General features: G+C 42.3%; 2 protein-coding genes across 2 annotated transcripts; both read left to right on the top strand.

The window, feature by feature from the left end:
- The first annotated feature begins 4,701 nt into the window (after nt 1–4,701).
- LOC108510889 (nuclear transcription factor Y subunit C-2-like) lies at nt 4,702–5,376 on the top strand. The gene has a single exon (XM_039115637.3). The coding sequence runs from the start codon at nt 4,858–4,860 to the stop codon at nt 5,236–5,238; it is 381 nt and encodes a 126-aa protein (XP_038971565.1). The 5' UTR covers nt 4,702–4,857; the 3' UTR covers nt 5,239–5,376.
- A 1,731-nt stretch (nt 5,377–7,107) lies between these two features.
- On the top strand, nt 7,108–9,610 carry LOC103698474 (putative ascorbate-specific transmembrane electron transporter 1). The gene is made up of 4 exons (XM_008780504.6): nt 7,108–7,317; nt 7,936–7,984; nt 8,091–8,290; nt 9,089–9,610. Exons 1-4 carry the CDS (start codon nt 7,147–7,149, stop codon nt 9,395–9,397), a joined length of 729 nt encoding a protein of 242 aa, XP_008778726.3. The 5' UTR covers nt 7,108–7,146; the 3' UTR covers nt 9,398–9,610.
- The last annotated feature ends 6,468 nt before the right edge of the window (nt 9,611–16,078 follow it).

Raw genomic sequence — 16,078 nt, 5'->3', positions numbered from 1 at the left:
TAAGGCATTAAAAGCCATTGAGTCTTCTTTTAAGTTGCACTCCAAACAAAGTTTAGTGGAAATCATGGTCATTTGGGACCTAAATGACCTCACATCCCACCATCCATCCATGAAAGCTTTTAATGGAGAGGTGACTGCATGTGAAGCGAGCAGTCCCTCTCGGTTGTTATTGTTTGGTCAAATGCAGAAGAGGATCCAAGGTTCAACTGCTCTATGCTTTTATGTTTCTGTCCAATATTTATTGCAAGAGGTTGTGGCGTTGGCTTGCTGAATGAGGATGGCCACACAAAGGAAATGGATTAGTTTTGATGGCCAGAGGGGGATGCAATGTCTTGGATTTTGATCCATATCTTTGTGGCACCATCTGCATTCTGAATTTCTGATGCTGCCTGCCACACTAGGGGCTCGTTTGGTTCGCGGGAAGTATTTTTCCTCCTAGGAATATGATTCCTGGGAATCAGATTCCTAGGAAGAGGATACCTAGGAAAGTACTTTTGACATGTTTGGTTAACCATGGGAAAGTGACTAATTTCCAAAGTGCTTATGTTTGGTTGACCATCCACTTTCCTAGGAAAGTTATGTATAATTCCTATTATGCCCTTAATAAAAATTAGGTCTTTAATGCCTCTTTAATGCTTCTTTAATGCTGAAGGGTCTTTTTGGAAAAAAATAAAAAAGGAGTGATTCCCACCTCATGGGAAAGAAACTTTCCCATGTTTCTCATGGGAAAGACTTTCCCATGAAATGTGGGAATCATATTCCCATGGGAATACCACTTTCCCATCTCTCTCCTTTGAAAACTCCAACCAAACAAGAGGCATTTCATTACTTTCCCGTTGACCACACTTTTCCCCCTCGTTTTCGTGCGAACTAAACGAGCCCTAGGATGCAAGCTAAACTTGAATATTATAGTGATATCAAGATTGCATCAATTAGAAAAAAAATGTCTGTGTAATGTAACAACTTAGGTTCTCATCCCAAAAAATAAAAAAAAAATTTTATATTTTTTAGTTCTGTATAAGTACCCAAAATCTTTCCAGCAAATAAATGATGAGGGACGAAACATACGCTCGTATGAGTTCTCACATGTACTGGCTTTAGAAACTTATCTAACGACCGATTCCCTCCTTTTACAAGAGGCTTTGGTTGTGAATTTACCTAAAGTACTTGGGAAAAAAAGGGAGAAATTTGAGGAGAAGTGCTTGAAAAAATAAAAAAAATGTGGTGTTGCCGAGTAAATTGCAGTGCTGTAATTGGCTATGCTAAGCAAAAGGGAACATAAGGCTTTGTTTGCCATGGATACTGCCCGATGAACCCATCATAAAAGAGAGATTGTTAAGAGTCATGCGAATGTAACAATAGGCTAATGCACATTTTGTAAGTGGAATGAACAATGCCCAAAGACACATTCTCATTGGCGGGGATGAATATCTTAAAGTTTTTCGATGTGAACCCTTGGTAACTAGAAGGTATGGAGGTTATATAAATTCAAGTAAGTGATTGGATTTAACATGCCCCTACTCTTGTACTGGGTGATTTCATAGCTGCCAAGCCTTATGGCCTGGTTGTGCATTCCTTAGCTTACATGTACTTGTTCCAGCTTCTTTTGTTAGGTCTGTAATTCTTGCAAGAATACTTGGCAGTATCAATGTTGAAACATGCTCAAAATAGCAAATTAGTAATCACTGGAACTTGATTTTATCTGAAAAATATTATGGACGTTTTTTAAGTTATTGCTGTAACAAATCTCCTAATCCAAGTATTTTGTGGCCTCGAACCATCCTTCCTTCTATTTTCCCCTGCAGTTGCCTGTCACAAGCCAAAGATACTGTTTGGCTCCAATTATCCTCCATAACAATGCTTCCAAGCAAAACAACTTCCAAAAGAAGCGACAAGAGAGAGCAAAGACAGCGGGAGTTCAGGAGAAATATTTGATGGGGTTCCTCTACACATCTGTAAGTAGACAAACTGGACCTTGGTTTCGAGCTCCCATGATGCAAGGCATGCAAAAAGGTTGGTGTCTCTCTTTCCCTTTTTCTTTAGCAATTAAAACTTCCATGTTCTGCCTTGACCGGAATACTGCAGATCAAGTGATCCTTCTGATGCTGCCCCTTTAGAACCAAATGGTCCCCATATACCATCATCTTCCTTTCCTTTGCAGTTTGCACTATAAAAAAAACATGAAAAGAAATAAATTAGATCTTCACTCGTACATTTAAATATTGTTTAGCAATGCTAGATTATTAATTCCACTTGTTCTCACTCTAAAAGCAACTCCATCTTAGTTATAAAATATTCAGAAAAACGTACCACACACTGCTTTCAAGCATTAGTCTTTTGTGACCTTGTGTTAGTGCTCTTTCTAATCTTACTTCGTTGCCAAGTTTGTGAGCTGCTGTGAACTTAAATTCCATGGCTTCAAGTTTTCGGTTCCAACTTCTTGCTTTTGAGTAGTTGCTTATCCAATTTGTGTGACCAGCAACTATACTTTCCACGGTGGGAAGTTAGCAAGCTACCTTTCCCTCCATTTACCATCCCTTCACTTGTAAGCCAAGGCTAGATTTGTTTCTCGGATTTGATGTTGGTTGTGATGGATGACACGTATCAGATGGAAACTAAGTTACCTCAAATTACCAGCTATATAACTATAAGTACTAAAACCACAGAAGGTGAGGTTCTAGGTTATAACAAATGGTATCAGAGCTGACCTGTCACATAACCTATATGGACTAGGGAACACTGCAGAATAAATTTATTGGGGTTGAACACGGGCTAATCGTGGTACTTATGATTGGATTTGAATGGATTTGAACTCTTAACCCGACGAGCACGTCCGGGTTTAAATGAAGGGAGTATGTGAGGATTCATGCGGATGTGTATTTAGTTCCACATCAGTTATTCGTTAAATAGATCTTGAGTATTTATACAGGATCAAGAAAACCAAATACTATCTTCCGACCATTCATTTTGGATGAGATCGTGAGTTGTGACAAAAACATTTCTATTATTACAATCACAATTGATAACAAAATCCAATATCAGCTTCTAACTCAGAGATATCTGCAACATGTTATACCTATGTTTGCGTCGGTCAGCTAAATTTGATCCCTCAAACAGCTTGTTTTCCCGTGCTAACCCAATCCTATGTAACAGTGACCAGTATTACAGTTCAAGCATCGTTGATTAAGGCCAAAAGTAAGCCACATACATTCCTTGCCACTGGACACATTGCACTGCAGCACCTCCCGCCGGTTCGGACAACCCGGTTTTGCCCTAACAGTAAGCACATTGGCTCTCTTTCCATCCAAGTCATCCTCTCATGGCTTCTCTCGCTGCGGAGAGGATGACAGCAGCGCCGGCTGTGAAGGACTGCATGAGAAAAGGATTTATTTCCAACAGTTACCATCGCTATTAGCTTTAATTTTAGCACAGCTCCATCCACTCCAAATCGTTAAGCATAGTCAACTACAATGACGTACATAAAACAGCAGCTACGATTATGGAAATCTTTAATTAAACTGTCAGTAGGCATGTGATCCAATTCAATTATTATTTTTTTTCTGGGATCTTGTTCTCCAATCCAATTTGGTTGACCATACTAATTTATGCAAAGAAGTCTAGACCAAATCTCTACCAACTTCAGTTTTATATAAAGCTTATGAGATCAACGCTGAAGGAATACTCATGCTTTGGTCACGTTGATAAGAACTGATCAACATAGGCACAAAAAACTAGCAGTTTTTCTGTGTTATTTGAATATATGATATGAAAGTAACTTTATATTCATCGAAGCTTGAACTTTGAGGAGTCTAGAATACACACTTCTTGACCTAGGTTTGTTTTAGGGCTTTAATTTAGAAAATGTGATTCAGCGGCTTATTCTGAATAACCCTTCTTTCAGGTCTCATGCATTCACATTGTAGAGAACCGTATGCATCTATTTGTTTGTCCACGTGGAGACACTGAGCAATCCTTTTGCAGATCAACTCTTCACCTGGATGCATGTAATTAATTACTATAAGTTCCATTTAGAAATATTAGACTTAAGTTGAAGCTGGACTTGATCTGCATATCCAAATTTGTTTGAATATAATTAGCAGACATCACTTGCACCTGAGTTAACTAGAAGTTATCTATGGATATATGCATGTAACTCTTCACCAGGACTTAAACAAAAAGAGTTTGTGACTTGTGAGGGACTGCAAGCTCGTGTTTAGTCTTTCATCGGCTATACACTAGATAGATCTTAAATACATGTACAGAGCCAAGAAACTTAAATAATATATTTTGACTTTTTTTTTTTTTTTTTTTGCAAAGTCTTGGGTTGTCGCGTCCAAACTGTTTGCTTGTTCAACCTGCAGGCGGCTTGATGAGCACACAACGTTTTCTATATTGTCTCAGCTAATGTTAGGTGGTGCCCTGGGCCCGATTATGTGACTCTTTCCTGAATACTTCTCACTCCTTCCAGCCTTCAATTTAAAAGTGAGCAGTGATGCGTCCCTGTTTGTTGTCATGTTTGATAAGTCTTAAATGGAAACTGCTGAACGTTTATATGACCTCTTTGTATTCTTTTATCTGTATGCCGGCCCGTCTGCGGCTGGCCACCAACCACTAACCCCAGCCTTCTTCCCATCCCTCTCTCTGTTGTGTATAAGAACTTCTTACCGTTTCTTCATGCCAAATCTCCTCTCTTCTCCTTCAGAGAACACTGGAAAAGAATATCTCACCAATTCTCTCTCTCTCTCTCTCTCTCTCTCTCTCTCTCTCTCTCTCTCTCTCTCTCTATATATATATATATATATATATATATATATATATATATATAACAAACACACACACACACGCCAATCTATAGCCATGCGGCAGGCCGGAAACTACTCGGGCATCCTCTCCGGTGGATTGTCCGGGAGAACCGGCCCTCACTCGCTCCCACTGGCAAGGATAAAGAAGATCATGAAGAGGTCAGGTGATGGCGTGAAGATGATATCAGGGGAGGCGCCCATTGCGTTCTCCAAGGCATGCGAACTCTTCATTGAGGAGCTCACGCAGAGGGCGTGGATGGTGACCCTCCAAGGCAAGAGGAGGACCCTCCACAAGGAGGATGTTGCAGCTGCTGTCATGGCCACTGATGTCTTTGACTTCCTCGTCGAGATGGTGTCTGATTCTAATGGCACTCAGATCGATGCCCCCAGCTACCAAGTCCGACACCACGGTGGTGAAAAGATAGATCGTACGTGAAGCTCCCATCTAAAACCCTCCCTCTGAAAGGAATGGGAGAGGATACCGTTCGCACTTGTTATCCCGTTTGTTTGCAACTCTTTGGACTGTAAGAGCATGAAAGAAAGAAGACAACCAAGCGAAATGCAATTCCTTATCTTTCAGTAATTTCAACTTTTTTGTAGCACTAAGCCGGCATTCTGGGTGCAATAAATTTAACCATGGGAAGAGAGTCGATCTGTTCAACAATCATCACACGATCGAGATCGCATGCACCACATATTACGCATTAAGATGCGTGACATGCAACATGACACCTCAAATTATTTGATGAAATAACAGGATACCTTATCTAATTGGTACGCTGCCTTTGGACGGCCGGAGCAGTTGGGATCGATTGACTCCGCAGCAGCTGGGAGTTTGGATGTCATCATAAGTGCACTACTAGAACAAATTAACATAGCCTCTTTCACGACCTAGAAGTAGATTCACTATATAGGAGTATGGCCGCTACTGTGTCTCATAAAATAGTTCTGGAGGTGTCTTTAATTAGCATCTAAATTCCGCATAGGTAATTACTAAGCTATCAGGTAAGAGAAACTGCTGGAGAGAAAATAGAAATGAATAAATTTTCTTCCTCTCTCCCCAGCTATTCTTTGGGGCTTACCACCCATTTTAATTAGATAATAAGGGTTAGTTTCTGTAAATCAACAAACAAATGGAGTTCACAGTGTTTATCTTATCCGGCGAAATATTGAAATTGTCAGGATTTGTTGCTTGTTTTACAGTTCGCGATCACCACACAATCACGATCTAGATTTTCTTTCCACGTCTCTTAGAAGGCTACTATAGTCTTTTTGTTGATTTCACCCTTCAAATTCCAGGGCCGAGAATGGTTACCCTAGAGATGATCCTTCTAGAGATGATCCCTCAATGAAGAAGATTTTCTCACAATGCTACCGTATCTCTCTCTTCAACTCTCTATCTCTGATTCACTGTTGATTCAAATATGTCATTTTCAAACTAGCGTAAAGGCTCTCTTTTTATAGAGAATTTAGAGGAGAAAAGATAGCAACGTTTCACTTCAGGAGGCTTTCAAAAATCCAAAAGACGTTTCTAATTAGGACTCCTTCAGTTATAACTAACCATGACACCACATTTTTAAGAGCCAAAAACATGCGGACGTACGCTAGAGTTTGACAAGATCAAAACCTTATTTGTTTTTCAATAGTTTCAAAGAAACCAAACAAAGCATAATCTCTCCCTCATCTTTGAGCATCTTCCGATCCCATGCATAAGGGTTCAGGTTGTATCTTTCGCCTAAAAGAATGGTCGGCCTTCTTTCGCAACGTCAATTACTAGATCTCAAAGCACTTTTATAATCTCTTTCTTCTCCACCTCTATGCCATCTTCTCTTTTTTTTTTTTGACCCTGTTAGCTGTACTCATGCTAGATCTATATGCGCAGCTGTTGTATCATAAAAAAAAAAAAATCTCTTTCTTCCATCCATCTGCACGCATCTCAAAGCAGCTATTGCATGGTCTGATGGAGATCATTTGAGTCCCATAATTAATTGCTCGAGCCCATAACACATGATTTACTCTTCACAATCCGAGGCCCCAACTGAATTCCTTCTTTAGTATTCAAATCCAATAGACCCCAGTTCCGACCTAAAGAGAAACGTGCATGGTTTACGGTCCAGAACGAGCCGCGTCAGCGAGACTCGTGGCTGCCAAGTCGCGCTCTCGTCCGCCGCAGCCACGTGAGCGGACGACCTCCTCCCACATCGGACCGTCAAGTCGCACGTGACAGAAGACGCCTTGCTGACCGGCTGGTTAATTTGCTAGCTACCGGCCTTCTTAGATAGCAAGTCTCTTGAGTGTAACCTATAGAGTTCTTTCTTCTCCTTCTTGTAAGATAATCTTAGAGATGAGCGAAAGAAGAGAAGAGATGGGAGGGTTGGCAGGAGTGAGAGCTGAGGGGTTCACGTTTGCGTCGCATGCGCTCGCGGCGGCGGCGGCGGCGCTGGTGCTGGTGTGGTGCATCCACTTCCGAGGCGGCCTCGCCTTCGAGTCCACGAACAAATCTCTCATCTTTAATGTATGATCATCTCCTTCCTTCTTCCACTTGGATTTTAGATGCTGTTTTCTGTTATTTTGTTAGATGAGAGCGTGGTGTAACTGAGTTCTCCATTGTAGACTTGTCGGGTGACAAGGATTTTGTAACTCTGATTATTTGTTATGTCTAATATATCATTTGGTATTACTCTGGGTCAGGTAAGGTTCAAGATCGGCCTCTAAGAGACCTAGACCTTTAATTAGTTTTTGGGCCAGTAAAGTCAAATTCTTTTTTTTTTTTTTTATGAAGAGGGAGTTAGAGCCATCTGGGCTTTATTAGAAAAGAAAAGTTTACATAAGCTATTTATAAAGGATTTGCAATATATATATATATATATATATAAAGCAATAAATTTTTTTTACAAAAGATTGTCGTCTGTAAGTAGACATGTTAAACCATTCAACAAGTTGATCAATCTTCTAAATGATTTGGAGGATCTTTGTATCTTCAGTGTACAACTATGTAAGCTCTGTATCCTGATGTGAGTCAGCTTTCCTCTAAAAAGATGGATCAACATCTCTCAACGTGTGGGCCAGTACTCTACTCTATTGATAACTAAGTTTTTTTTGATATTTTTCTCTTTTCAAACAATTTTTGCAGGTTCATCCAGTTCTCATGCTGATTGGATTCATTATAATTGGAAGTGAAGGTAAGCATGCCCAATTTTGAAGAACTCCACACCATTAATAATGCCAGCCAGATGTGGTTTATATGAATTGAACTGCTAATTTTGAAAATTTAAAATTGAGTGGCAGCAATAATGAGCTATAGAGCTCTTCCTTTCAGCAAAGAAGTAAAGAAACTGATCCACTTGATTCTTCATGCAATTGCTCTTGTGCTTGGTGCCGTGGGAATCTATGCGGCCTTCAAGTATCACAATGAAAGTGGGATCGCCAATCTCTACAGCTTGCATTCATGGATCGGGCTTGGTACGATATGTCTTTATGGCATTCAGGTATGGTAGTGTATTAGCTGCAATCTTATTAGTTGAAGATCTTTTTTTGATGATTTCTGTGCGTGTGCATCCAAGAATATGACTTGCAGCATAGAATAAGAAAGGCAAGAAGATAAAATGATGGACACCATACGGTGGCTGATGTTTAGCTCAACAGAAACCTAGAAGAAAGTTATGACAATAACTTCAAGAATCTAATGCTATCTGCGTACCCTTCCTTAAAGGGGCAAGATGCTGTTATGCTATTTAGGACCGTTAGGGATCTAACAATCCAGGATCTTACGCAAAAACGCTACTCATAAGGTATTATTTTAGGCTCCTTGATTCTGTAGACTAAACATATGCCCACATGGATCCTTGCATACTTTTTTTGTTTAAGTTCTGGTGTTCTCATCAGGCTAAAGATTAAATCCAATCACAAACTCCACAATCAACTCATGGTCAGCTTAAATATACTGCTGCTGCAGTATCCTCTAGTCCAAATAAGTCATTAGCCGGATTTGCTCTGATATTATTTGTAACGATCCAGAACCTCATCCAAAAAAACTAATTAGAAGCTATTATTTTGAGTTCGTTGATCCTATATAAGTACTCAAGATCTATCCAGTAAATAAATAATGTAGGACTAAACACATGTTTACACGGATTCTCACATAAAACTAATATTGATAAATAAGCAAAATATGTCACCAAATATCACGACTACCTCTATAGAAAATTCTTTTCTACTAGTTTGTCTTCTATGAATCTTTTGCATAGATTATAACTTCAATATCTCACTCTCTCTTTTTTTTTCAGTGGATTTTTGGCTTCGTCACCTTCTTCTATCCGGGTGCTTCCTTGGCCTTCAAACGAGTTGCTCTTCCATGGCATGTGTTGTTCGGGCTCTTCGTCTACATACTGGCCGTAGGAGCTGCTGAGTTAGGCTTTCTAGAGAAGCTCACATTCCTCGAGAACTCGGGCCTCGCCAAGTATAGTTCGGAAGCTTTCTTGGTCAATTTCACTGCCCTTGTAGTAATAGTTTTAGGAGCCTGTGTGGTGATATCCACCATTGCTCCTTACCATGTAGAAGACCCCCATGATTATACCGCTGTATCCGATGACTAGTACTGATCGTTGCCTCTCACACGACCTCTCTTTGGATTGGATTTGCTTCCCTCCATCGTCATGACACCACTGCTCTAGCGCTCTGTGTTTCTCAGACTGAGCTCTTTAATTGCTTATTGATATGCTTTGTTCCGAGCAAAGGGAGGAGCGATATTAAGTTCCTGTGCTCTGTAAAATTACCCCATCAGTAAACTCATCTTTTTCTTTTTGGCAGTCTGTCTCACTGAACTCCCCATCAGTAAAATAATGGCACGAAAATACCATTGAAAGAACAAACCCAGTCAGGTCATCCTTGGACCATCTTTGCTATACGAAAGCACCAACCTATCATTAGTTTTTACTCTATCATATCTTTTATCTTGTATTTAGTTTAGATGAATGAAGTCCATAACTAATTTTGAGCAACCCAATCAACTCGTCATTTGGTCAACTTTGCTATACAAGAACACTAATCTATCATTAGTTTTGCCTGTCTGTTATCTCCTATCTTATTTGATATAGAGGAATGAAGTCCAAACCTAATTTTGGTATATGAAGTCCACACCTAATTTTGGTATATGAAGTCCATAACTAATTTTGAGCTTCTAAAGGTCCTAATATTGTAAAAGAGTATACTGCTACCCACCACCACTCCATTTCCTGCATAATTCCCCCGTTCTGCACGGCAATCCATATTGGATGCAACATGTGAGAATATATAATATTTATGAGTTTTTTTTTTTTTTCCATATAGCTCTAATGTGAGTACATTCTGTCAAGTCAAAAAATAGTAAAAAATACAAAAAAGAGCTAGAACCATCAGTGTCGTCCAGATGAACTTCTCGAAGTGTCGGGCTACAAATGAAGATCTCGTGTATTGCATGATGAGCACAATTGGACGGACGACACACCCCTTGATGCTGCATGAGACATCCGATCACCGTGATCTGCGATACACACGGGTAACTGTGATCAGAAGACCAAACCTCTATAGTTCAACACTATTCTAGAAGACTCCAACTTCACTAACCGGGGTTAAGCTATTCTTCGAATACTATATCAACATTTACTGACTGCTATATCAATAGTGGCATTTTTTATTCTTAAGTTCTCAAGCTTAATATAGATGATGAGATTCTGTTATTAACATTCTGATACAGGCACAGCCATCAAGATATGTACACTATTAATTAACAAGTTAAACAGCACTGGAAGGTGAAATAAAAGATATAAAATTATGCAGAAAAGCAATTAAAAACAATCTCCTCCTGCCATGTATCTCCATTTGAGACGGTCGAACTCTGTTTCGAATCAGCTGCCTTCCAAGATCTCTCCTTCTCATCCTCCATTGCGCCAGACCTCGACGCCTTCTCTGATCGCTTTTTAGCTTCAACTGCTGCTGCTGCCATTTTCTCCTCTCGTCTCTTCGCCACATACTCTTCGGATATCCAAACATCCATGGCAATTTGCTTCTTGCCGAGTCCAGACGCGGTGGATAGAGCGTTGGATCCTCCGTGGGACGTCATATATATATATATAGGTTTGGTGGTCGAGTACAAATGCAACACAAGCTTCCCTTTTCGAGAGATTCCGTGGCCCATCGAAATCGCCCTCCTCATCGCTTGCATGGTTTTCTATTAGCGAGCATGGTTAGGCAATAATACGGTGCATTGTTTGGTCGGTCGGACGGCGGGTACGCTGAAACGTGATTCACGTTTATTACAGCACTTTTTCAGACTCTTTACCGGGTAATTTTCATGCTAATGCCTCCAAAAGCATTGTGAAAGCATCGAATATATAGGGATGAAATTTTTTTCTTTCCGACGTTTTTTGAAAGCGTCGACATAAACTAATTCTATGCCGACGCTTTTAAGCGTAGCCTATTTTAGAGTTCACCGATGCTTATAAACATTGGCTCCGCCGACGCTAATTAGATGCGTCGGCCGCACCGTGCCGGTTTGCTTATTGCCGACGCTTTAAATCTAACATTAGATTTGGCTATTTTCAGAACTTCACGTCGGTCCTCTTCATAATGAAGGGGGAACCGAGCAGGGTGCACTTCTTCTTTGTTGCCAAAAAAAAAAAAAAAATCAAATATAACGGCTATTATTAGACATTGCAATAGACTACGAGAGTTGGTGCAGACTGAGTTGCTTTCTTCGCGGCTCACCACTCTAAAAGTTTCACCAGAACAGACCACGGGGCTGTGCTAATACCTCTGCGTAGTATTTTGTTTTCTGACTTTATTGACCGCATTCACACTCATCGTGCGTAAGAAATATAGGATTCTTGCACGTTACCATAGAGACTATGGCCATCTTCTAAGACCAGGTATAGAACTTTTTTTGTGCAAGCTCGCGATTTTGCCATCTCCAATGCTTGACAAGGCAGGTTGAAAAGGGGCACCAGCATTGACTCATATAGTCATATGGAAGGTAGCACCATCAAAATTAATAATTATAGCCTTTGATGTTGCCCAGCATTCACCCGGCATGGCTGTGTACATCCTAGAACAAGACCCTAGAGAGTATGTAAGGCCCAAAAAATTATCACAACCTCAATATCTTTATTGTTCACATATTCATATTTTCAATATCTTATACATACACTATTATGCAAATATATTTGTACTAAAAATTATATAAAATATACTATCATATGCACAAATCAATAACACACATATATATCAACAAACTTGAATATCAAAAAAAAAAAACATACATGGATTAGCAATCTAGACTGTCTACCGGCGTCACCGGGGATTTATCAATAGGTTCCTCGAGTTTCTTCCACCAATTACCCGGCCAACTATTGAGAGACTAGAGAAAGAAGCTAGAGAGAGAAGAACGAGAGAAGAACTGTCTTCTCCTCTTCTTCACTTTCCGAAATAGGGGAGACACTTCCCTCTCCCCCTCCTGGAGAACTCCATGGACGGCGGCCACCGCAGCCCCTCCAGATTGCTAAACCAATACCTCTTAACAAAGTGGTAGTGGAAATACAATAGTTAACCTTTCAGACCCTGGAGAAAGCTCACTCATGATCTGCACTATTCTCGCAAACACTAAGCCAAGCCATAAAGGCACAAGTTAAAAAGTGTCCCCGCCATGGAGAAGTATAACGAGAATAGGCACTTGGTTTTTCGTTAGAGCCTCACGCAACCAAGAAAAGAGTGATCAAATTGCATTTTGGCATGATTATTAGTCATCAGAAGAGCCTCTAAAGACTCTCCTTCCTACCTTGTTTCTTCTCACCAACAAACCGAACTCTTCAATTGCACATTGGCTCTCTGCAAGACCCATTTTAAACATCCTAGCTAGGAATGAATTGAATTAAGTGCAGGGCCTTCTGGATATGATAATACTCACTCTTGAAGAGGATACCACATGTTGGAAATGGAACATCTCAAAAACCTTCTCGGTAAGAAGCTGCTACCAATTTTTGAATCATGGAGGGATAACATCCCACTTCGCAACCATCAACGGGAAGCTCCCACTTTTAGAACAAATTAAAATCTTTAATTGGTTAAGCTACTACAATAGAATTTTGACAACTGAGAAACTACGGAAAAAGAAGTGGACTGCCCCACCAGCTTACCCTCTCTATGGAGAAGAAGATGAAATAACTAATCATCTATTCCTGAAGTGTTCCTTTATAGCGATGGTTTGGCAACAGATCACCGATAAAGTTCCGCTGCCCCCACTTTCTCCAATAACAGAAGAGCAATGGAATACAAGGAGAACAAAATTATTTGTAAAGAGAAGAAAATAGGATGGAACTGCATGTTCTCCACAGTGTGTTGGTGTTTATGTAAAGAGAGAAAGACAGGGTTTTTGAATTTCAAGCTACGTCTTCAGGACTTGTGACTCAGAAGGCAATATCACTTCTCCAAGATTGGACGTCCTTCTACAATGGTGCACCAAAAGAAGTGATCATGGGGATTTACAAAACTGTTGCAGGAGCAGGAAAGCCTACGACTCGTGTCCTTGGTTGGGATTACTTATACCATCTTTCTACTGACAAAGCAACCCAATATGTACATATTTCTTATGTGATAAAACGAAAGGTGGCACAGCCTTCCGTTCAATCCAAAAAAAAAAAAAAAAACAACCTGGTGAGCACGACGTCTTGCAGCGGTCCCTTCTTATCGCCCGTATCAATTTTTACTATTCTTAAAGCTGCCATGGCTCGGCTTTTTATCATCAAATAATTGAAATGCCCTTTCCTTCAGTTAATGTCAGCCCGCTTCATAAAAATAAGGGAGAAAGGCCACATTTTTTTTATTTTTTTTTATTTTTTTTTGGTCAAAACGGTATTTCATTCATATACCTCTAACGTGGATACATCCAGACATATCAAAGAAAAGAAGACAAAATAAAGCATGTGGAACACCCTCTAATCCAGACCAAAGGGCCTCCCCAGTATGCCGGGCAACATAGGAGGCGACCCAGTCTGCTGCACTGTTCGCCTCTCGGTAGGCATGGGCGATCTGACATGAAATCAGTTCTCGAACCAGACTGCGTATATCCCGTATCAGCGGGTGACCATCCCCATACATGTCCACACCTCGTATCCAGTCAATCACTGTCGAGCAATCACCCTCAAGAACAAGTCTGTCGGCCCCCAGGACCCGTCTCGCGACCAGAAGTCCCTCCCAAGCAGCCTGCACCTCTGCTCCCACCACCGAACAGCCAAAGATACTCCGTCCTCCAGCCGCAATGAGTGTGCCACGATGGTCCCTGATCACGAAACCCACACCCCCTGATGCACCATCCTCCGCCATACCACCATCGAAATTCACCTTAAGATAGCCAGGGGGTGGGAGTACCCAAGAAAAGACACGAAACCTGGACGCTGAAACAGCAGAGCAGGTACCCCAGATGTCCCTAGACCTCCCAAGTGGAGCCGACGTGGCCAACATAGATGTCTCCGCTGCCTGCCTCAGTGCTCTCTCCATCACAACCCGTGGGGGTAACCGCCCTCCCTCGAAGAGACGGTCGTTCCTAGCCAGCCATATATGATAGGCTAGGTACGCCACTATGGACCCTGTCTCGGCAACCCCCGGCCTCCGAGTAGCCTCACGCAAGTACCGCAGCAGATCCTCCACCGACTCCCACAAGGGAGGAAGTAGCGCCGAGGCTAATCTCCAACACTGCACTGCTATCGGGCATCGAAGCAGCACATGGCCGATAGTCTCCTCAGCATCCAGGCACATCTCACATCATAGGGATCCCATCCTCATCCCCCGTCTGGCCAACACGCTCCTAGTTGGAAGGCAGCCCCAGGCCACCTTCCATAGAAAAAGCGCCACCCGGGGGTGCACCCTCATCCTCCATATCCATCTGCCATCAATCCGCCTCTCCGGCTCCCTACTGGTCCACTCATGGATATCCCTGGCACGCACCCTCGTCCGGCCTGTCGGAAACCATACCAATCTGTCAGGCTCCGCCCGGAGCGGGATCGGTAAAGCCAAAATCCTCTCCGCCAAGTGCTCCCCAAAAGCCTCCCGAACAAACACCTCATCCCATCTCCCCTCCCCTGGGACCAGTAAGTCACTAACCCGCCGTCCCATCAGCCTACCCGTATCCACCATGGCCGGCAGTCTGCTAATCGGTAACTCGGTCACCCAGCTATCCTCAAGAACATCCACCGACATGCCATCCCCGATAGCCCACCGGATCGCCGGAAGCACTAATGAAGCCCTAGCACTGATCTCCCTCCAGATGGGGGAATGGATCCGCCCCGCCCTAACACCAACCGTCAGTGCACCGTACTTAGCCCTCATCAGGGAGGACCATATACTCTCGGGCTCCAGTATGAGACTAGCTGCCAACCGCATAACCGAATCCTCCCGTCGTGCCACCAAGGACGGCACTCCCAAACCACCATGTCTGACCGGCTGACAGACCACCTCCCAAGCCACTAGATGTGCTCTGCCTCTGTCATCACGCCTCCCCCAAATGAAGTCTCTGATAAGTCGCTCAACTGATCTCAACGAAGAAACGGGGAGGACAGCGTGAGAAATAAGGTATACCGGAATAGCACTAAGTACTGACCGTGCCAATGTGACTCTACCCATCATAGATAGAGCGTGCATCTGCCATCCCTCCAACTTGTGTCTGATGCTATGCTCAAGAGAGAGAACATCTCCGCTGCGCAAGCGACGCCCAAGAATCGGCACACCCAGATATGTCAAGGTGCCCACCTGCTCACCAACTCCCATAATCTCCATAATAGCTGCCTTTAACTGAGCCTTGGTCTTCGGACTGAAAAGAATAGACGATTTGTCCAAGTTAATCCGTTGACCAGAAGCAGTACAATAGGCATAGAGGATCCTCCGGACCGTGTGGGCAGTCTGACAGGTCGCCCTAACCAACAGTAAGCAATCATCAGCAAATAGCAAGTGGGAGATCGGCATGGCCCTCTGCACCGGCCTGTAAACCTCCAGAATCTGTGTGTCCACTGCAGCTCGAAGAGCTCTGGATAATGCATCTGCACAAATGATAAAAAGCAGAGGGGACAGTGGGCATCCCTGGCGAAGTCCAACAGATGTATCAAAGAAATGAGACGGTGTTCCATTTACCAGAATAGAGAAAGAGGAGCCCATCACACAGCCCATTACCCACCTGATCCACATCTCATGAAAGCCAAAATTCTGTAGGGAAGAACGAAGAAAATTCCAGCACATCCTGTCATATGCCCTCT

The sequence above is a fragment of the Phoenix dactylifera genome, chromosome 10 (assembly GCF_051530095.1).
Source record: "Phoenix dactylifera cultivar Ajwa chromosome 10, Ajwa_hap1_PhDact_Kaust_v1.1, whole genome shotgun sequence".
Classification (NCBI taxonomy): Eukaryota; Viridiplantae; Streptophyta; class Magnoliopsida; order Arecales; family Arecaceae; genus Phoenix; species Phoenix dactylifera.
The sequence above is the reverse complement of the archived record's forward strand: the minus strand, read 5'-3'. Positions and strand labels throughout refer to the sequence as shown.